This window comes from Alnus glutinosa, chromosome 11, assembly GCF_958979055.1.
Source record: "Alnus glutinosa chromosome 11, dhAlnGlut1.1, whole genome shotgun sequence".
Classification (NCBI taxonomy): domain Eukaryota; kingdom Viridiplantae; phylum Streptophyta; class Magnoliopsida; order Fagales; family Betulaceae; genus Alnus; species Alnus glutinosa.
This window is the reverse complement of record NC_084896.1, coordinates 24,747,467-24,770,000: the sequence shown is the minus strand read 5'-3', so window position 1 is coordinate 24,770,000 and position 22,534 is coordinate 24,747,467. Positions and strand designations below refer to the sequence as shown.

Here is a 22,534-nt window from a genome sequence, read left to right as displayed (position 1 = left end):
CTTTTGAAAAAGACAAGAAAATTGATTAAATGGAATAATGAAATATTATAACTTTTTATTCTTTACATTTATTCAATTATGCTTTGTTGATGGGAGAAAATAGAAATCATGTTTCTTAGAATTTTATCTTATAATTAATAGGGCTTTTAGTTTAAAAGACTAATTCCATAGAAAATGTTATTGAATGGAAATATGAATTTAATTTTTCATTTACAAAACCAGTATTTTTTTGAATTTTTATTTTTTTACAAAATAAAATCAAAATTACATAAATACCACTCAAAATACCCGCCCCGCCCCACCCCGCAATTCCCGCCCCGCGTGAACCCACCCCGCATGGTTAGTCTTTATCAAGTGCGGTTTGCGGGTTGAAAATTTCCAACCCGCAAAGGTGCGGGGCGGGGCCAAAAAAGGAGGAAACCCGCCCCACCCCGCCCATGCACACCCTAATGACAAGAATGTCATGGAGTAGCAAAATTTTCGGATGAATTCCGAAAATTTTGCTACTCCGTAGCACTGCCCATAAATATTTACAAATATGCCATTGTAAAGCAGAATTTTCGGATGAAATCTCCCGAGCATTACCCCGGAATGGCAGAGCAAAAAAGAGTCAGAATTTCTGACAAAAAGACAAGAGAATCTCAATCTACCTAGGTTCGCTCGAGAGCACATCGCGCCGCGTGCACTGAATTATGATGTCAGACTCACACGCCACGGCACATCATCAGGATAAGCTTCTACAGAAAATGCCGCGTAGCGTGGACCCGGACCTGGTTACTTCACATCTTCACCTACATGCCATGTGAAATTCAAAGCCAAGGCAGCCTCTCTGCCTCCCCAACCACCCCACCTTTACTGTATCACACTCACAGAGAGAGAGAGAGACACACACAAAGCGTCTTTCTTGTTGCTGTTGCTGTTGTTGAACAATACTCTTTCTGGGTTTGGCTGTTTTGGTAATGGAGGATGGTGAGTGGGTTCTGGTGCGGCCACCGGCAGAGAAGGAACTCTGGAGTCCGAGTTTAGAGGATGCAGAGAGTTCTAAGCCTTTGAAGGTTACATTTTCTGGGCCGGCGATGCACTGGACCAATGCGGTTCCTATTGGGAATGGGCGGCTTGGAGCTATGGTTTGGGGGGGTGTGGCAACAGAAACTCTCCAGCTTAATGGTAAAAAGCAATGCCACATTCCCCTTTGCATCGAAGAACTGTTATTTGGATTTTGATAGTAAACTTATTTAGTTATAAATTTGTTTGGGGAAAAAAACGAAAGCAATGAAAAGAAAATTCTGGGTTTTGTGAAAGCTGTTGGTTTTGTTTATTCCAAAAAAAGAAAAGAAAAGGGAAAAGACGAAAATCAAATAAGGAAAACAATTGAATAGGGTTGCTTATTGTTAGGGATAAAATCAACCCTAGAGACACGTGGATCCAATGACATCTCGGAGTTATGTCTCGGCTACTTGTTCCGCATGGTTCCATCCAGTGAAGGGGAGGTCGTTTAGGTCCGAAGACATCTCGGAGATATGACGATGTCTCGGCCTTAACATTCCAGGTTACGGTATGTAAAATATCCCGAGATCTCCCAGCCAAGATGGAGTGAACACATCTCGGATATTTGTGCCTCGGAGTAATAACACCTCTGTATGATATCGAGTCGGTGCGGTATCTTCTCGGGGTGATATTCATTGGATGAGTCAACATCTCGGAGTATAAACATCTCGGACTTACACAACCCTGTTATGATGCGAATATATATTTCGAGATCTCCAGGTAAGAGCAGAAACGTCTCGGATATCATCACCTCGGAGGTCAGCTGAAATGTGCTACAATCTCCTAAGAAGGTGCCATGCGCTACACCCGTCTCAGAATTCGATAAGGATAGAATCCCAGGAGATCAGGGATAAACTACAGATCCATGATTTATGGGATAAGATGGTTATTGACATGGAATCAAATTTAAAGAAGAACAAACGCAATCAAATGCGGATTCAACACTCCTACTCAAATCCCCAGAAGATATGGTTAAAACTCAAACCAGGCTAGGACTCAAACTCCTAATCCAACTCAATGTCAAGAGGGTCCAGGCCTATAAATAAAGACCGTCACACCAGGTATAAAGATACGAATTCTCTAGGCTCTTGAGATTAAGATTAAGGATTCTCTACAGAAAACTTTTTAGACTGACTTAGGCATCGGAGTGGGCGTGGTCGGCACCCCCGACGAGTTGTTTGTTCCTCTTTGCAGGGTTGAAGCGTTCGGAAGAAACTCAGGCAGCGAATCCTTAGGCGACACGTCACCATACCGGAAACTGTACCAACAGTTTGGCGCCGTCTGTGGGAACGATCAATTTGTTCTTGCGAAAAACAAATCCGCAATGGTGACAACGAGACGTTCCAAATCGATCTTAAACGAAGTGCCGCCAACCAGCCGAGACGATGCTCGTGGAGAAGCAGAATCTGCGGATCCAGAGGCCCGGATAACCCAACTGAGTCAACAGTTAGCCCAGGCGCAGAAGAATGTGGAGGATTTGTTGGCTCAGAACGCTGTGCTCCTAGCCGCACGAACTCCGCCACCCAATCATGACGTAGCCGATGGGACAAACCATGAAGGTTCAGGAGAGAGAAACGGGCGGAACGAGAATCATGACGGGCGGAACGAGAATCATGACGGGCAGAACGAGAACCATGAAGAGAGAGCCGGCCGGAACGAGAACCATGAAGAGAGAGCCGGCCGGAACGAGAACCATGGAGAGAGAGCCGGGCGGAACGAGAATCGTGGAGAGCCCATCAATCCGGTTCCACCCATGGAGGCAGAAAGGAGGTTGCAGAAGATGGTCCAGGATCTGGGCGCAAAATATGATATGCTGTCAAAGACGATTGACCAGAGGCGTGATGGGAAGGAGTCCCTTGTTGACAACCTCTTCCAGCACAATGAGTCCATATTCACCGAAGAAGTGTCCAACTGCGACTTACCTGGAAGACTCAAGGTACCTGACATTCCTGTCTTCTCAGGCAGCGAAGATCCAGTGGAGCATTTGGACAATTTCAGGTCCCATGTCTCCCTGCACAAGACACCAGATGTTGTGGCATGCCGAGCTTTTCCTCTCACCCTGTCAGGAAAAGCCCGAGACTGGCTCAGGAATCTCGCACCAAGGTCGATTGATTGCTTCGACACCCTTGGACGAAAATTCCTGGCCCAGTTCGTATCCGGGAGAGCTAGAAGAAAACCCCGAGGGTACTTACTCTCTGTGCAGCAGGGACCAAATGAGTCTCTAAAAGACTATTTGTGGAGGTTCAACCAGGAGAAGCTGAACACAGAGAGTGCACCAGACGACTTCATTTATGGTGCAATTTTTCAAGGCTTGAAAAAAGATGGACCTCTGATGGCGGAATTGGCGTTGAAACCGCCGAAAGATCTTCAAACCTTTATGGTGAAGATGGACAGGTACATCAACCAGGAAGAAACGCTCCGAGCCCTCCTCAGTAATTCCCAGCAACAACAGCAGCCGTCCACCGAGAAGCCTAAGAAAAAGAAGAATCCTGAGCCCGTACAGGATGCTGGTCCCGCAGAATATAAGAAGGTGAAGAAAAATTTCGGAGATTACAAGTGGACACCGTTGAACACCTCCATCACCGAGGTGCTCATGGAACTCAAGAAAGATCCGAATTACCAGAAACCGAGACCCATTCAAGGAAATCCCCCTCCGTACTTGGCTCACAAGTACTGCGCCTTCCACGATTCACACGGTCATCTGACCGAGCAATGTGTTTCATTGAGGCAGTTGATCGAGAAATTCATTGAGAATGGGAAGCTAGTCCGATTCCTCGCCAATGAGAGGAATCAACAGGAGCGGGATCACTATCCGAGGCCTAGGAGGGAAGAAGATCGGGATAATAGAAGAAATTATCAACCGAGACAAGATGAAAGAAGAGAAAGAAGCCGAGAGCCAGCGCCTCGGCCTCGGAGGGACGAAAGAAGGGAGAGAAGTAGAAGCAGGCCTCGGGGGGCGCAGCAAGGCAATATCCCTATCATCCATACCATCTCGGGAGGATTCGGAGGAGGAGGCGAGTCCAACTCGGCTCGGAAAGCATACGCTAGACAGCTCGATGATTTCGAAGTTTACTCGGTCCAAAGGCCCCCAAAGTCTCGGAAATATAACCCTTTGGTTATAGGGTTTTCTGATGATGATTATGCTGGAGTCTCGCTTCCGCACACAGACGCCCTTGTGGTCACCTTGACCATAGCAAACTATCAGACCCGGCGGATCCTCATTGACACTGGGAGCTCGGCTAATATTCTGTTTAAATCAGCTTTTGATCACATGGGTGTTCCATTAGAGAAGTTGGTTCCGGTCTCGTGCCAGCTACAGGGTTTTGCCGGAGAGAAGGTGTTGCCTCTCGGTTCTATCGATTTACCTGTGACAGCCGGGACCTATCCAAGGCAAAAAGTCATTATGGTGAAATTCCTAATAGTTGATAAGGTCTCGGCCTACAATGCAATTATAGGACGTACGGCTCTCAACGATTTCAAAGCAGTGACTTCAACACCACATCTCAGCATGAAGTTTCCAACAGAAGAAGGAGTTGGAGAGGTAAAAGGAGATCAGAAGGAGGCTAGGAGATGCTACAATCTGTCCTTGAAAGATACCCCGAGGCAGCACGGTCGGGGGGAGAAAACTAAGGAGGATGGAAAATAGCAATCACCGTTGGGGGAGCCTGTGGAAGCCTTGGAGGAGTTCGAGATAGGCGACTCGGGAAACAAAATTCAAATAGGCTCACAACTCCCTCAACCCATAAAGGAAGATCTGGTGGCATTCTTGAGGCGCAACAAAGATGTATTTGCCTGGAGCCATGAAGACATGCCGGGGATTGATCCCTCGATTATAGTCCATAAGCTGAATGTGGACCCGAATTATCGCCCTGTGAAGCAGAGAAGAAGAGCTTTTGCTGCCGAACGAAACATGGCAGTTGCTGAAGAAGTAGAGAAGTTGCTGAAAGCTGGATTCATCCGAGAGGTGGATTATCCCGAGTGGCTGGCCAATGTAGTGCTGGTAAAGAAGTCTAACGGGAAGTGGAGGATGTGCGTAGATTTCACCGACTTGAATAAAGCATGTCCGAAGGATAGCTTTCCCCTGCCTCGGATTGATTTATTGGTGGATTCGACGGCTGGGCATGAGCTCTTGAGCTTCATGGATGCCTTCTCGGGGTACAATCAGATCTGCATGGAAGAAACAGACCAGGAGAAAACTGCTTTCATCACAGACCGAGGACTTTACTGCTATAAGATGATGCCCTTCGGATTGAAGAATGCTGGAGCCACATATCAACGACTGGTGAACCGGATGTTTCAAAGTCAAATTGGCCGAAACGTTGAGGCATACGTAGATGACCTGCTGGTTAAGAGTGTACGGGCAAACAAACACATAGAGGACCTCCGAGAAACTTTTCAGACTCTAAGAAAATACAACATGAAGCTCAACCCCGCAAAGTGCGCTTTCGGAGTTTCTTCAGGCAAGTTCCTGGGGTTTATGGTGTCACAAAGGGGCATTGAAGCTAATCCAGAGAAGGTCAGAGCTGTCCTCGAGATGGAGGCCCCGAGAACAACAAAACAACTTCAACGACTGACAGGGAGAATTGCAGCCTTGAACCGTTTCATATCACGGTCAACAGATAAGTGCCTTCCCTTCTTTAAAATTTTCCGAAAAGCATTTATATGGAGTGAGGAGTGTGAGGAAGCTTTCGAAAAATTGAAGGAATATCTGGCCAACCCACCACTGTTGAGCTGCCCAACCGAAGGGGAGATTCTTTATCTCTATCTGGCAGTCTCTCCCTCAGCAGTAAGCTCGGTGCTAGTCCGAGAAGATTCAGGGGTTCAGAAACCGGTCTACTTTACAAGCAAAGAACTTCATGGTGCGGAGGGGAGGTACCCTCGGATCGAGAAGTTGGCGTTCGCTTTAATCATTTCAGCTAGAAGATTGAGGCCATACTTTCAAGCTCACGCTATCCGAGTTTTAACCGAGTATCCAATGAAGAAGGTGTTGCAAAAGCCTGATCTCTCGGGAAGATTAGTCAACTGGGCGGTGGAACTCGGACAATTTGATATCGAGTTTCATCCTCAGACGGCTATCAAAGGACAGGCTCTAGCAGATTTCCTGGTAGAATTCTGTAACATTCCTGAAGCAGAAAAACTTCCTAAGGAGTCAACCTGGGTTGTGTTTGTAGATGGCTCCTCTACACAGAGCAGAAGCGGAGTAGGAGTCCTCCTCAGAAATCCCGAAGGGCAAGAGTTCGGTTTTGCTGTGAAACTGGACTTCGTTACAACAAACAATGAAGCTGAGTACGAAGCGGTGATAGCAGGTTTGGCATTATCCCGAGAGATGGGGGCAACCAATGTCGAAATCCGGAGTGACTCTCAGGTGGTCGTAGGCCAAGTTCAAGGGCAATTCGAAGCACAAGAAGATAGAATGGCCAGTTATTTGGAAGAAGTACGAAGATTCCAGTCCTACTTTGAAAGGTTTGTCATCACAAAAATACCTCGGGAAGAAAACATTCGAGCTGATGAATTCTCAAAGATAGCGTCGGGAACAGAGGAAGAGATGGAAGCATCAAGAAGGCAAATTATTGTTCTTACCGAGCCTTCAATAGCCCCGAGGACCAAGGTTATGGAAGTAGACTCATCACCGAAGGAGCCAAAGTGGGCTAGGGACATCATCCAGTTCCTTAGACATGGGTTGTTGCCCGAAGATAAGGTTGCAGCTCGGAGGGTGAAGATACAAGCAGCACGGTTTTGCCTTCTCGGGGAGACACTGTACAAAAGGGGATATTCCGAACCCCTTCTCAAATGCCTCTCCAAGGCGGAGTCGAATTATGTCCTCAGGGAAATTCATGAAGGAGTGTGCGGAGACCACTCAGGAGGAAGGATGCTGGCGCAAAAAACCATCCGAGCAGGTTACTATTGGCCCACGATCAAAAAAGACTCAGCTCTTCTTGTCAAAGCCTGTGATAAATGCCAGAGATTCGCAAGAATCATGAAAGCGAGTCCCGAGAAGCTCATCCCCCTCACTTCTCCATGGCCATTTGCAAAATGGGGGGTGGATATAGTTGGTCCGATGCCGGTAGGAAAAGGTGGACGGAAGTTCTTGATTGTAGCTGTAGATTACTTTACTAAATGGGCGGAAGCAGAAGCATTAGCAGCTATAACTACTGCGAATGCCATAACCTTCCTCTGGAAGTCAGTGGTATGCCGGTTCGGGATTCCCCATGCTTTCGTCACAGATAATGGAAAGCAGTTTGACTGTGAACCGTTTCGGAAGTGGTGTTCGGAGCTCCGTATCCGAAACCATTATGCTTCGGTACAATACCCGAAGGCAAATGGTCAAGTAGAGGCGACAAACAAGACCTTGGTAAAGATCCTGAAGAAAAAGCTTGATAAGAAGAAAGGAGCATGGGTCGATTACGTTCCAGAGGTGCTGTGGTCGTACCGAACCACCAGAAGAACTCCAACGGGCGAGACACCATTCTCACTTACATACGGAACCGAGGCGGTGATTCCTGTGGAAGTAGAATCTCCAAGCTTCCGGGTGGCTCACTACAATCCAGGACTCAACGACGAGAATGCTAAGGTACACCTGGACCTGTTGCAGGAGAAAAGAGACGACGCTCATGTCACATGGGCGGCATATCAGAATCGAACGGCTCGGTACTTTAACAAACAGGTGGTACCCAGAAAGTTCCAAATCGGAGATTGGGTACTCAGGAAGGTGAGCTTGATGACGAAAGATCCAACGGAAGGCAAAATGGGACCCGGATGGGAAGGCCCCTACAAGGTAATAGGATGCCATCAGAAGGGAGCTTATCGCTTGATGACCGAGACCGGAAAGATACTTCCAAGATCATGGAATGCCGAGCACCTGAAAAAATATTTTATGTAGTTCATTGTTTTCTTTTTTCAGTTTTTTACAAACAATTTCATATTCAATAAAGAATGTCTATTCCCAGTATCTACTGACAATCGCAGAAATCCAAGAATCAATCCGATCTATATACTTAGGAAAAGTCTCTCGGTCACTCAGTACCGAGAGCAGGAAAAGCCTCTCGGTTTGTCCAAAACCGAGAGCAAGAAAAGTCTCTTGGTCATTCAACACCAAGAGCAGGAAAAGTCTCTCGGTCACTCAGCACCGAAAGCAGGAAAAGCCTCTCGGTTTGTCCAAAACCGAGAGCAAGAAAAGTCTCTTGGTCATTCAACACCAAGAGCAGGAAAAGTCTCTCGGTCACTCAGCACCGAGAGCAGGAAAAGCCTCTCGGTTTGTCCAAAACCGAGAGCAAGAAAAGTCTCTTGGTCATTCAACACCAAGAGCAGGAAAAGTCTCTCGGTCACTCAGCACCGAGAGCAGGAAAAGCCTCTCGGTTTGTCCAAAACCGAGAGCAAGAAAAGTCTCTTGGTCATTCAACACCAAGAGCAGGAAAAGTCTCTCGGTCACTCAGCACCGAGAGCAGGAAAAGCCTCTCGGTTTGTCCAAAACCGAGAGCAAGAAAAGTCTCTTGGTCATTCAACACCAAGAGCAGGAAAAGTCTTTCGGTCACTCAGTACCGAGAGCAGGAAAAGCCTCTCGGTTTGTCCAAAACCGAGAGCAAGAAAAGTCTCTTGGTCATTCAACACCAAGAGCAGGAAAGGTCTCTCGGTCACTCAGCACCGAGAGCAGGAAAAGCCTCTCGGTTTGTCCAAAACCGAGAGCAAGAAAAGTCTCTTGGTCATTCAACACCAAGAGCAGGAAAAGTCTTTCGGTCACTCAGTACCGAGAGCAGGAAAAGCCTCTCGGTTTGTCCAAAACCGAGAGCAAGAAAAGTCTCTTGGTCATTCAACACCAAGAGCAGGAAAAGTCTCTCGGTCTTTCCAAACCGAGAGCAAGGAAAACCTAAAGGTCAGCCCAATAAAGGCTATCAATGCAGGATTGCAGGTTTTCGGAAGGACCATAGCATCCAGGAAAGAATCTGCCCACGTCCTTTCCTTAGACAACCCGAAGTGGTTAGGAAAAGAACACTAAGACAAGAAAACCTCTCGGTTGGAGGTATAGAATGTTGAAAGATTGAAGCCTTCAGAGATAAAGAAATTAAAAGGTGAATATTTCAAGTCATGATTTCATTTCAGTAACATATGAGGTCTCTTACAGGTTACAAAGATTACCGAACAGAAAGGTAAAGCTCAACAACCTGACTACCTACCCCGAACGACTTAGCCTGCGGTCGCAGACTAAGGTTATGGGGGGTAGCTCTTTAAGGTGAGCAGAAAAGTCTCTCGGTTTGTCAATCACCAAGAGCAGGAAAGGTTTTTCGGTTTGTCCAAACACCAAAAACAGGAAAAGTCAATCCCTCAGAGAATACGAAGAGATTACGAAAAAGAAAATGCCTAAGTAAAAGGCTTCTTTGAATACCATGATCAGAAAAGAAAGAATTAAAAGATAGAAATTTCATCCAAAATATATCATATTCAAAGTTTTGTACAGGAAAAGGAAAAAGAAGATAAAAATTCAAGACAAGAAACATCGTCTAGCTGGCAGGATCGTCAAGAGGGTCTTCCTCGGGATTTGGCGCGTCAAGACCCCAATTCGGGACATCGGGCATGAACTCCTTACCGAACTCCTCCATCTCCTGGATGGCTTCTTCAGGAAAACCCACCAGCATCGGACCAACCGTCTCAGGATCAAATTTGTATTGGGGATTCATCACCAAAGTTCGAAAATTTTCGAAACCCCAATGACAACCCCGACACCAACTCTGATCCCGAAGATGTGGTGCATAGCTCAACTGCTTCTGGTAACGCTTGAGCTTTACCCGATCGGCGTCATATCTGGTCCTAAGCCGAATCAAGAGACTCTCCGAGTGATCCTGCGCCTTGAGAGCTTTATCCCTCTCGGCTGTAAGTCTTTCAACTTCATCTTTGAGCTTGTCCTTTTCGGCTTCGGCACTCAAAGCATTCTTGCACGCCTCGGAGCATTCGTTCTGCACAGCCGACAGACGGGTAGACAATTGATCTGCGCGATCCAGCTCGGAAGAAAGACTTTCAACAGAGCGAGCGTACCGATCGTTGGCCTCCAGTACTTCTTTCCTCAAGCGAGCGTTAGCAGAACGCATCTCGGATATGATCGAGTTCCGAGAGGCGAGTTCCTCGTCCTTGGACTGAAGAAGAGACTTCAGCATCGCAACTTCGTTCTCTAAACCCGAGATACGAGCTTGCACTTAGGGGGCAGGAGTAGGCGGAGGCGCAGGACGATTCTCGTACTTCTGCCAGAGGGCTGTCATCTTCACAAGGAGCTGTGAAAAGAAAAGTAAGCAAAGTCAGAATCAAGATGCAAGCGGAATGAAAAGGCCTAGTTCCAGAAACTTACTTGATAATGAGAGATAAGAATGCCTTGAGCAATTTTCTCGGGAGAAGACACCCCTGCACTCCCTAGATATCCCTCGGGGATTAAGTTCTTTATGGCCTCCATCGGATGACCCAGAAGACCCCTGCCCAAAACATCGAAACCAACCGAGACCCTAGGGGAAGGGCTGGGACCCGCATGAGGTTCAGCCCCTGCACTTGGAGCCGCTTCAGACCCGACAGATCTTAGTCCAGAAGGGCCAGCCTCGGCACGAACAGAAGTCTCGGGAAGCACACTTGCTTCAGGGATAACGTTCTCGGGGTCGATCCGAGGCTCCTCAGGCACTTTGATATGGGGAGTTATTTCGGGGGGTGGTGGCGTCTCTGGACGTTCTGAAGAAGGAGTTCGGGGAGTACTTTCTACTTCAGACTCTTCAACCAGAGGCTCGTCTCGGGGGGTACCAGTTTCCTCATCCATCTCTTCAAGAGAGTCACCACTTGAAGCGACAGGATCGGAAGGTATTATAACCGCTTTACCCCACAAACGCCCGGCGTCCGCGAGTCTTTGAGCCATTCGGTCCTGGCCTGTGAGCTTCCGCTTCTTGGCCAGATGTTTCACCCTACGCGCGACTGGGACGTCTCGGGCCTCAGGTATATTTCCTTCTCCTTCTCCAGAGCCCTCAGGCACCGCACATTGTTCACCATGGAATGAAGCCTCGGAGCCAGACTCATCCCGTAGAACAAAAGAAGGAGCGGGGCTAACCTCGGGAATGAAATCCCGAAAGCTGGCAGACCCCTCTTCAACGCTCACCCTAGGTGATGGAGCCGAAGAAGAAGTCCTCCTGGCACCCGAAGCGGCCAAAGGAATCTTTTGTTTCTTTTGTGCAGGAACATCCCCGAGAACTTCCTCAGAATTTTTGAACGACCTCTTCTTGGTAGCAGGCCTCGGGGATGGAGGGGCGTCATTCCTCTTCTTGACAGCTCCCCTCTTGGTGATTAGCTGTTTATCTCTCGGAATGTCGTATCCGAGAAACTGCCTCAGATTCTCCTCGGTGACGAGATTATCGAAATCAACCTCTTCAAACTTTTCGGCCTTGACCCTGGCAGCGGACCACCCACTTATCTCCTTAACATCCTCCAATTCGGATACAATGAGTGAAGGGGGGTCGCTTCGGTCAGATCGCAGCAATCGCCAAGTTCGAGGCATCATACAGTCTTCAGGAAGAAGAGTACCTTCGGGGCACTCCCATTCCCCGGAAACTCTGAAGAATTGCATCTCCCAGAACTTGTTGTTCGTCAGCCCACTCTTGAGCTTGATGAAGACAGGCGGGTGACGAACGCAGAGTTCTATCATCCCCTCTGCAGTCTGCCTCGGCCTGTAGATGTTGAAGAACTGCGGAATGGTCATCTCCTTCTTCAACACAAGCCTCCACAGAATGTAAGAGGCAAACAGATATCGCCAGGCATTGGGCATTACCTGACTGGGCGCGATCATCAGAAAGAGAACGAAGTCTCGAGCAATCTCCGGAAACGGTAATCGGAGCCCAGCAAGAAACATCCTCTCATAGAGGGTAATATCGCCGCCACTAATGGACCGAGCTCCAGGCGCCTGATAGAACATCTTCACAGTTGGAGAAATTTCATAGTTCGAGCGAAGAACACCCTCATGCTTCGCGAAGATGATGGAATCGACCCTGCTCTCCAAAGGAGAAAGATCCACAGAGCCGTCGGATCTCTTTGTCCGAGCCCGAGACGAGGCTGAGACAGCTTTCTTGGGAGCCATGGAAGAAAGAAGAAAGGCAGAAACAGAAAAATACAGAGAAAGGAAAAGTTTGGGGAGGAAGACGACAATGGAGTATCGAGAAAAGGAAGTATCAGTGAATGAACAGTAAAATATCCCAACTTTAAATGCCCACACTACCACGTGTCCGAAAATGCCAAAGGGCGCTGTCGATTCAAAATTTCCGAAGGTGAAAAGGCGCGCCTTCCGTAAATTCAGCATTAAATACGCTGCCTTGACAATACCATTTAATGATGACAAAAAGGCGGCTGTGCAGAGATGACGTCGACATTGGGAAAAGAAGCGGTCAAATTTAAAATTTGAACTATTGAAAAGACGCGCCCTGCACAAACATCAGATACAGACTGGCAGCCGGAAAGTAATTCTCTTATTTCCGTTTATTTCTGAAATTAGAGAATTAGGGGGGTAACTGTTAGGGATAAAATCAACCCTAGAGACACGTGGATCCAATGACATCTCGGAGTTATGTCTCGGCTACTTGTTCCGCATGGTTCCATCCAGTGAAGGGGAGGTCGTTTAGGTCCGAAGACATCTCGGAGATATGACGATGTCTCGGCCTTAACATTCCAGGTTACGGTATGTAAAATATCCCGAGATCTCCCAGCCAAGATGGAGTGAACACATCTCGGATATTTGTGCCTCGGAGTAATAACACCTCTGTATGATATCGAGTCGGTGCGGTATCTTCTCGGGGTGATATTCATTGGATGAGTCAACATCTCGGAGTATAAACATCTCGGACTTACACAACCCTGTTATGATGCGAATATATATTTCGAGATCTCCAGGTAAGAGCAGAAACGTCTCGGATATCATCACCTCGGAGGTCAGCTGAAATGTGCTACAATCTCCTAAGAAGGTGCCATGCGCTACACCCGTCTCAGAATTCGATAAGGATAGAATCCCAGGAGATCAGGGATAAACTACAGATCCATGATTTATGGGATAAGATGGTTATTGACATGGAATCAAATTTAAAGAAGAACAAACGCAATCAAATGCGGATTCAACACTCCTACTCAAATCCCCAGAAGATATGGTTAAAACTCAAACCAGGCTAGGACTCAAACTCCTAATCCAACTCAATGTCAAGAGGGTCCAGGCCTATAAATAAAGACCGTCACACCAGGTATAAAGATACGAATTCTCTAGGCTCTTGAGATTAAGATTAAGGATTCTCTACAGAAAACTTTTTAGACTGACTTAGGCATCGGAGTGGGCGTGGTCGGCACCCCCGACGAGTTGTTTGTTCCTCTTTGCAGGGTTGAAGCGTTCGGAAGAAACTCAGGCAGCGAATCCTTAGGCGACACGTCACCATACCAGAAACTGTACCAACGAAAGCAATGAAAAGAAAATTCTGGGTTTTGTGAAAGCTGTTGGTTTTGTTTATTCCAAAAAAAGAAAAGAAAAGGGAAAAAACGAAAATCAAATAAGGAAAACAATTGAATAGGGTTGCTTATGTTGAACATTTTTTTTTTTAAAAAGCTAAACTATATCTTTACGTTTTTAATAAATTTCTAACTATTTTTAGCATCAAGGGGTTTGAGTTTATATAATTTGTCTCCTTATTGATTAGTAAATATAATTTAGTTTTTTGTTTATATTTTTGTTGTTGCAATCCTACATTTGGATGGCCATGTGGAGGCTAAGTGTTACTGGATTTGGTAGAAATGCTTGTAGTGAACTCCAGTGATATCTATGATTTTGTTTTTCTATCCCCTTATTTCTAAGATCGAAGATTTGACATTGTGACTTGTTCATGTTGTAACATTTTCTAAGCAACCAAACTGTTGGAATTAATTACTACAATCATTTAGCACTCAAGATACTTGAAATGCTTGGAGTGACTGGGTTTGAAATGAAAGATTTACTTTTGCATTTACCAACAATCTTGGTGCACTCAACTTAGTCTCTGAGAATTTTGGTTATAATTAGGGGATGTTGTTCTTGAATTTGAGTTCACTTTCTTTTATTCCACCTGTTTTAATAAATCATATCCGGTAAATTTATATGTGTTATCTTATCTGTCAAGTACCTCTGCATTTGGTTGCTGAGATTCCTGAGGCAAAGAGAGATGGGACTTGAGTTTATGTTGTTATTGTTTCTAAAAGATAAAACGTCCATCACTGTCTGGATCATTTTTGTTTAAATGGTCCCAGACAATAACACGCGTGGAAATCTTGATGGAGATTTATTTTCTTTCCATATGTTACAGTAACCAAATAGAGTGTTTTACTATTATATGCATCTACTTCCCCTGTCATACAATGATTCAGCTGACCTCCACAGGCAGGTAGTAATAAGTAATGGTTATTTTATTTCAATTATTACGGAGAGGACACGCTCTGGACTGGGACCCCAGGGAACTATACCAACCCAAATGCTCCAGAGGCACTAACAGAGGTCAGAAAACTTGTTGATAATGGTGAGTATGCTGAAGCCACTGCAGCAGCGATCAAGTTGTCAGGAGCACCTTCAGATGTATGTAATTTCATTACATTTGATGCTGCTATTCTTCATTTTTTAACTCAGTAAATTTGATGTTCAACGAGATTTATGGAGTTCTCAAGCTTATTCTCCTGTAAAACAACCCATGCAATTCAGTTTGAACCTTTGTTGCTTGTCAGTAGTGCGTCATGTATTCTATTTAATCTGTTATCTACCATGGGGCACTGCTGGTACATATGCAAACTGTCCATTTTTTTTTTTAAATATTTTATAATTGAGGCTTATACATCGCACAAATGAGATGTTAGATATGAAACATAATAGCTGAACATGATAGTTTGCGACTGTCTTGAGTGCCTGATGTATTCTTGCTTCCATAATAGGTTTGCATTTGGCTTTTACTGATCATACGATGCCTTATGCTGCTGAATTACCCTCTCGCTAAGCATTTTAGTTAATTTTTGTCACGCTAATTTGCCTCATCTCTTGATGGTGGTCTTATGTATATGTGGTGTGCATCTTATACATTACCAAAACTTTCTGCATAATTTGTGAGCCTGTATGAGGGCAAGATTTCTATTACCGATGCTACTTGACAAGGTGAGCTTCCATGTTCCTAAAAAGATTGACTTATGAGATTTACATCCTAATGATTATTTTATGATGATGAAGGTTTACCAACTTATTGGGGACATCAAGCTTGAATTTGATGATTCGCATGTTACATTTGCCGAAGAAACTTACTACAGAGAGCTGGACTTGGATACTGCAAACAGTAAGAGTAAAATATTCTGTTGGTGATGAAGAATTTATGAGGGAGCATTTTGCTTCCAATCCAGATCAAGTGATTGTGTCAAAGATTTCTTCAAGCAAATCAGGGTCTCTGTCATTTACAGTGTTTTTAGACAGCAAGTTACATCATACTTCACAAGCACATGGAAAAAATCAGATAAGAATGGAAGGAAGTTGTCCTGGAAAAAGGATCTCACCTAAAGTGAATGAAAATGACAATCCTAAAGGAATTCAGTTTTCCGTGATTCTTGATTTAAGTATTAGCGATGGCTAGGGGGTGATACAGGTTTTGGATGACAGGAAGTTGAGGGTGGAAGGTTCAGATTGGGCTGTGTTGCTTCTTGTGGCTTCATCTTCATTTGGTGGGCCATTTACTAAGCCTTCAGATTCTAAGAAGGATCCTACTTCAGAGTCAATCAATGCTTTGGAGTCAATAAAAAATTTGTCATACTCTGACCTTTATACATCATTTGGATGAATATCAGAATCTCTTTCATTTTCATTGCAGCTTTCAAAAAGCACCAAGAGCCTTTTAGGAAATAACTTTTTGAAGATGAAGAAAGTAATGTCTTCTGTAACTAATTCAAATTTCAAGGAAAGTGAAGCTGATTCCATTTCAACTGCAGAGAGGGTAAAATCTTTTCAAACTGATGAAGATCCTTCCTTGGTGGAGCATTTATTCCAGTATGGTTGATATTTACTTATTTCTTGTACCCGACCTGGAACTCAGGTGGCAAACCTGCAGGGTATATGGAACAAGGATATTGAACCTGCATGGGAGTATGTTTTCCTGTCTCTCTCTCCACCATAGTAGTAGTGTGTGTATTAATTTTCCTGAAATAGACGAAGTTAGGCTTTGTAGAGGGACATAGGCAAGATTGAAAGATATTTAGATAAAAATGTACATTCTAGGAATATTACCCCTTCCCTCTCTACACCTTTTATTTTTTAATTATTTTGTTATATACATGAATTAGATGCATGGCATGGGTGAACTGCTCCCTTTCAATGATAGTACATAAACATAGCATGTGGTACCTCACAATTCATGTGGCTATTTGCCTATGATTTTGTATGAATAGTTGCTTATTTGACCCCTTCCTTTTCTATTCAGTGGTGCTCCTCACTTGAACATTAATCTTCAAATGAACTATTGGCCTTCCCTTCCTTGCGACCTTAGTGAGTGCCAGGAACCCTTGTTTGATTACATTTCTTCTTTGTCAATCAATGGGAGCAAAACTGCAAAAGTAAGAATTTTCACTTTCTAGTGTACAGTCCTTTGACCTGTTTATTTTATCTATCTATATATTTTGTTCAAGGTTAAATATTTTTTTTCATGCAACTTGTAATGGATGACATTCACCCTAAGTATAACAAATATTGTTCTATTAAGAACCAATATTGAAAGATACATGGGTGCTGTAAGTAGCATTTCAAGTTGCAGTAGTGAGCCTTTAGATAAATTATTGAAATAATATGAGAAACTTAAATTTGCTTATGTATGGATTGTGCAGTGCCTATAGGATGACCCTGTAGAAGGGACTCTTTAGTTTCTGATGCAATTTCGTTTTATTAGTATCTGTATCATGCTAATGTGACTGTGGTGGCGTACATACCTCATTCTGTGAAGCATTGATAGACTTGAAACCAGCAAGACCTGTAGCAACCTAACCCCTTGGTGGCCTCCATGATCTTTGTGTTCACTAAGACAATTTATTATTCTATCTTTTCTACATACTTTTAAGCGTATCTTTTCTTATATAGTCACTGAATATTGCAGGTGAATTATGAAGCAAGTGGTTGGGTTGCCCATCAAGTGTCTGACATATGGGCAAAAACATCACCAGATCGAGGTGAGGCTGTGTGGGCTTTATGGCCAATGGGAGGAGCATGGCTTTGTACCCATGTGTGGGAACATTATACTTATAAAATGGACAAAGTAAGTTCCTGCTTTATCCTATGAGAAAACAAAAAAAAAAAAGGTTCCTGCTTTATCCATAACTTGTTTATTGCTAGTATAGGCATGATGTTTGTTTATTAGGAGAGGGAACACTATACAACAGCTCTAAGCACACAGCTATTGAATTAGTAGAGGCCATGGAAGTCTTCTAGCATTTGAAATATTGTAGAAACGAACATGTCCAGACCTTTCAAAGTATATCTGTCTGCTAAGCAAAGTCCTTTGGTAATCAATTCTAACATTTTAGTAATTGTTGAAGTGGAAGGGTGTGTTGCTGGCTTGCTGCAACATAATAGAATGTCTGTATGACTGTAGAATCTTTTTTTATTGCACTCTTAATCATTGGACATTGGAACTAATGCACATTTTAGTAACATTTAAACAAGGTGAAGCACTTTTTCAGAACTCAATCCATGACCCAATACCCACTACTCAGAACTCAAATTACTCAGAAGAGTCACAATTCAAACAATAGAAAAAACTTTACAACTAAAAGGAATGAAGGGGGACCAAATAAGGAGTAGTTCTTCCCCCAAAAACACTTACTTTGACAGTGAAATCATAGATAGTCTTCTATGTTGCCGTTCTGGCGTTAACTCTGAAAGAATGAGATTTCAAGAGATACCCAGGAAAAAGTTGATGATTGCAAAGAGAGCCTGTGTTGAAAAAGGGCTGATTTGGAGGGCCCAAGTGAGGTTTTGATGGATGGGATTGAAAAAGCCATTGAAGGCCATAGAGTAGAAGAAGAACTTGGGTTTATTTTGGTTTGCATGAAACCATTTAAAGGGGCAGAGAAAGGCATGGCAGCCATTTTTGGTTGCCTTTGGAACATTGGTGGCTTAAGAGTTGCACAATGTACCCAAAGAAGCTTTATATTTCAATGTGAATCCTGGTCTCTCTCTCTCTCAATCTCTCTACAGAGGTACTTTAGTGGAAGTTATGGTTAATAAGGATAAATCCAAATCAAATCCCAACAGCCCAACTACACGATCAAGGGGAAGAATAGAGCAAATCGAGGAGAAATCAAACAAAGGGGAAGAACATAGCAATGGAGTCTGCGAGTGTGTGGAGATTTTGGAAAGAAGGAACGATGTGATCATTTTTGGATGTTGTGTATAGAACATGATGAGTGTATAGGGAGTTGTGAGATAGGAGAGTCGGGTTTTTTTTTTTTTTTTTTTTTTTTTTTTTTTTTTTTTCATTTTAATATGCATTGGGTAGAACTGTATCAATCATGGTGTTTAGGGAACATGAGGGAAACTGTAGCAAGCCTATTTTTATAGATTTTTTGAGATTTTCCCTACATATAGGGAACAAAAATAATTTTAGGGTAACTGTTGTGAATGCTCTAAAAGAAAGGCTACAATGGGCCCTAGTGGTGCTCTAGCAAAGTTCTATCTCAATCCCAGAGTTAAACTTCCACTTAAGTGGACAGTGACAGCGGGACCTAGGCCTTTTTGTCTCAGGCTTGGGTGCGGCGAAGGGTTTGGGTGTTCATGTTGTTCAACTTGATGGCCCTTTTGCGTCGCACAGAGCGACCTTCTCTACTGCCGATATTCAACCTCCGCTAGGAGTGGCTATCGAGAGTCCCCCCACAGGCGTTCCAATGCCCTTAGATCAGTGTATCTGCTCATAGTTGCCGTTGCTTGTGGAGGGGAGCACTGCAAGATCCTCAAAACCTGCCGATGGGGATTTAGTCTCTTCATTCAGCACTTGACTAGTTTGTTTTGGGGGCCGTAGTCCAAGAATGGGATATCTCTAGTAACTCTATGTCTAAGGCGTTACACCTAGACTCCATTTTGCAGTTGCTTCCTCTTTCTCTACCTTCAAACATTGTCGACAAGTAAACAAAGTTGGTAGCTTCCAAGAATGGGCTCTTTGGTAGTGGTGTAACTGGCTTGCTCCATTAAAGTGAAGCTATTTGGAAGATGATTCCGCTATTCTTGATGTGGCGTATTTGGAGAGAAAGAAATGACCGAAACTTTGAAGACAGAGAAAGGATGGTAGCGGAGTTAAAGGCCTTCTTCTTTAACCCCCTTTTTCCATTGGATGGCTGCCTATGATTGTTTACATATTTCTAATTTCCTTGACTTTTTTTGTTCTTTTTTCTTTTTCTGGTTAGGTGTTTCTCTTGTATAAGTCTTGTGTACTTGGTATGTCCTTTAGTTTTAAAGAAATTCGATTACTTACAAAAAGAAAAATAAAAAAAGATGCAGCCCATGTTGCTGTTGTTGTGTAATTGAAGCTGGTTGACTCTATCTGTTGTTTTGAGGTTAAACTAATTAAGAAAATGAGGATTCAGGGACTTGGAAATATTGGTAAAACTGAAATGTCAGTTTTTTTTTACCTAGATTCATATATGACATTTTCTCTGTGTTGGTGATAATTTCTGACTGAAAATATCTAGTATTTACATGTTCGCTGATAATTTCTGCATATTTAGGATTTTCTAAACAATAAGGCATATCCTTTGTTGGAAGGATGTGCATCATTTTTGTTGGATTGGTTGATTGAAGGCCGTGGAGGATATTTGGAAACCAACCCATCAACTTCTCCGGAGCACATGTTTACTGCTCCAAATGGTAAGCCTGCCAGTGTGAGCTACTCATCAACCATGGACATCGCAATCATACAAGAAGTTTTCTCTGCAATTATTTCTGCTGCTGAGGTGAAGCTCTTATATGCTGGCCAAATCAATCCTAATCTTCTATCTTGGTAAACTCTATTACTAATAATTCTCTGGCAAACAGGTTTTGGGAAAAACTGAGGATTCTCTGGTTTGAAAAGTCCTTGAGGCTCAACCGAAGCTACCACAAACAAAAATTGCTAGAGATGGTTCCATTATGGAATGGGTACGCTAGTAACTTGAATTTAATTTCTGAGCCTTTTTCTGCAAGGTACGGTGTTATGTTCTAGTATTTCTAATGAAGTTCTTCTATGAACTGGAACAACTGAATTCGTTATGAGCTAACAAATTCTCTCTGTTCTATGGCAGGCACAAGATTTTCAGGACCCGGATGTGCATCATCGACATGTATCACATATTTTTGGTCTTTTTCCAGGGCATACAATTAGTGTTGAGAAAACGCCAGACTTATGTAAAGCAGCTGATTATACCCTCTATAAAAGAGGTTCTCATGTCATAACTGACTATTTAGATTTCAAAGTATTCTTTTTTTTTTTTTTTTCTTATGTTTTATTTTGCATTTGGTCTATACTTGATAATTTTTTATTACACTAGAAAAGCAAATATTTTGATCCATGTGATACATTTATACATGCCAAATATTATTATGTGGGACTATGGCAGTAGTCAACTAATTGTGACAGCAGCTGCCATAGGCCAGTTAGTGTGAAATGATCATCCTAAGTGGAAGATCGCCTCTCTCAAGAGTTCATTTTATCAGTTAGCCAATTCGTATTTTTTGTTTACTTCGGTTTGATATTACTGATTATTTTTAGAATATGATATTACTTTAACAGCAAGATCGTAGCATTGTCATTTATATTCTCTTGACACGAAACAGGAGAGGACGGTCCAGGATGGTCAACTACATGGAAAATTGCGTTGTGGGCTCGTCTTCATAACAGTGGGCACGCATACCGGATGGTCAAGCATTTGATTAACTTAGTAGATCCAGATCATGAAAGTGACTATGAAGGAGGACAATATAGTAACTTGTTCACTGCACACCCCACTTTCCAGATTGATGCTAACTTTGGGTAAGCCACAAAGTTAATAATAAATTCCATTCCCTCATGTTTATTGTTGCACTTCTGTAAGTGAATTTGGGAGTAGGAGCTCAGATACTGTAATCATTGACAAAAACATTCGCTTATTGAGACATGAGGCTTTCCACCAGTATCTTTTGCAGGCTGTCATATTAAAAGTTCACCTGTCCAACTCTCTCATTGTGAAGAATTTGTCATTTAAGGCAACCCCATCACGCATTTACATAAATTTCTGGATCATGTCCCAAATTTTCACCAAGCAGTCTCATTGTGAAGAATTTTGGGGTCGAACACGAATATCTGTGTCAAAATTATGTGCCGAGTAATATATACTCACTGTACTCAGAAAAGGCAAGGAGGGTTTCAGCTGTACAATGTAACTCCGGTTTTCACCTTGTAAAAGGATCTGATTCCGGACTCCGAGCATTAAAAATCATCATAGCAGTAATTGGGAGTTTGTGATTAAAGTTTTTCTTTAGTGACACCCTTGATATACATGCACTTGAAGTAGATATCTGTTTAACTAAAAGCTGTCTTGATAGTAAGAATATTATTCATGATTGACGATTCTGTAAATCTTTTGTTATAGTTTTTCGGCAGCAGTTGCAGAAATGCTTGTCCAGAGCACCGTAAAGGATCTATACCTACTTCCTGCTCTTCCACGGGATAAATGGGCGGACGGTTCCGTGAAAGGATTGAAAGCACGCGGTGGGATAACGGTAAACATCTGCTGGAAGGAAGGAAACCTTCATGAAGTTGGCCTTTGGTCCAAGGACCAGAATTCTATTAAAAGATTACATTATAGAGGAACTACAATCACGGCGAGTATATCATCCGGCAGGGTTTACACGTTCAATTGGCAATTAAAATGCGTGAAGATGTTTTCCCTCTGAGAAGCAAGAGGCTTTTTCTTGGTTGCTAAGATCAAATTGATCTTATGAATTCCTTTGAATTTCTTTGTCTGTCTTTCTTTTTTTACCAAGTTTTTGGTCTAGATTTAATTTGATTGGCCAAGCGAGAGAATCTTCCTCAATATCATATATTTATTGTTAATAACAATTTCATGCAATTAGAAAAAAAAAAAAAAAAAAAAAAATAGACACAATTTCATGCAAGCATTTTTCTACGAAGCATTCATCAATTATGACTTCTTTCTAAGTGATATTTGCATGTTCCTATTATTATTATTTTTTTTTTTGGATGGCTCCACAAAAAGGTATTGAACTATCGGCTGTTTTGAGAAAAGGGTATTGAATTATCAAGCGTCTCAAACTAGGAAACTCATGTCACCAAACGTATCACTGAAAGGTACTCTGTTAGAATTTGCTGTTGAATCTTGCTAAAATTTTCAAAGTACCCTTATGTTTATTTATTTATTTTTTTAAAAAGAAATTATTAAATTTTCAAATATTCAGGTATGTGTATTTTTATAAATTCAGTTAAAT

At 43.1% G+C, this 22,534-nt stretch overlaps 1 protein-coding gene across 1 annotated transcript; it reads left to right on the top strand.

Annotated features, from left to right (window-relative positions):
• The first annotated feature begins 936 nt into the window (after positions 1-936).
• Positions 937-21,215, top strand: LOC133880820 (alpha-L-fucosidase 2-like). The gene is made up of 10 exons (XM_062319787.1): positions 937-1,167; positions 14,447-14,638; positions 15,278-16,028; positions 16,128-16,177; positions 16,512-16,644; positions 17,178-17,336; positions 19,801-20,025; positions 20,108-20,254; positions 20,353-20,488; positions 20,885-21,215. Exons 3-8 carry the CDS (start codon positions 15,951-15,953, stop codon positions 20,138-20,140), a joined length of 678 nt encoding a protein of 225 aa, XP_062175771.1. The 5' UTR covers positions 937-1,167; positions 14,447-14,638; positions 15,278-15,950; the 3' UTR covers positions 20,141-20,254; positions 20,353-20,488; positions 20,885-21,215.
• The last annotated feature ends 1,319 nt before the right edge of the window (positions 21,216-22,534 follow it).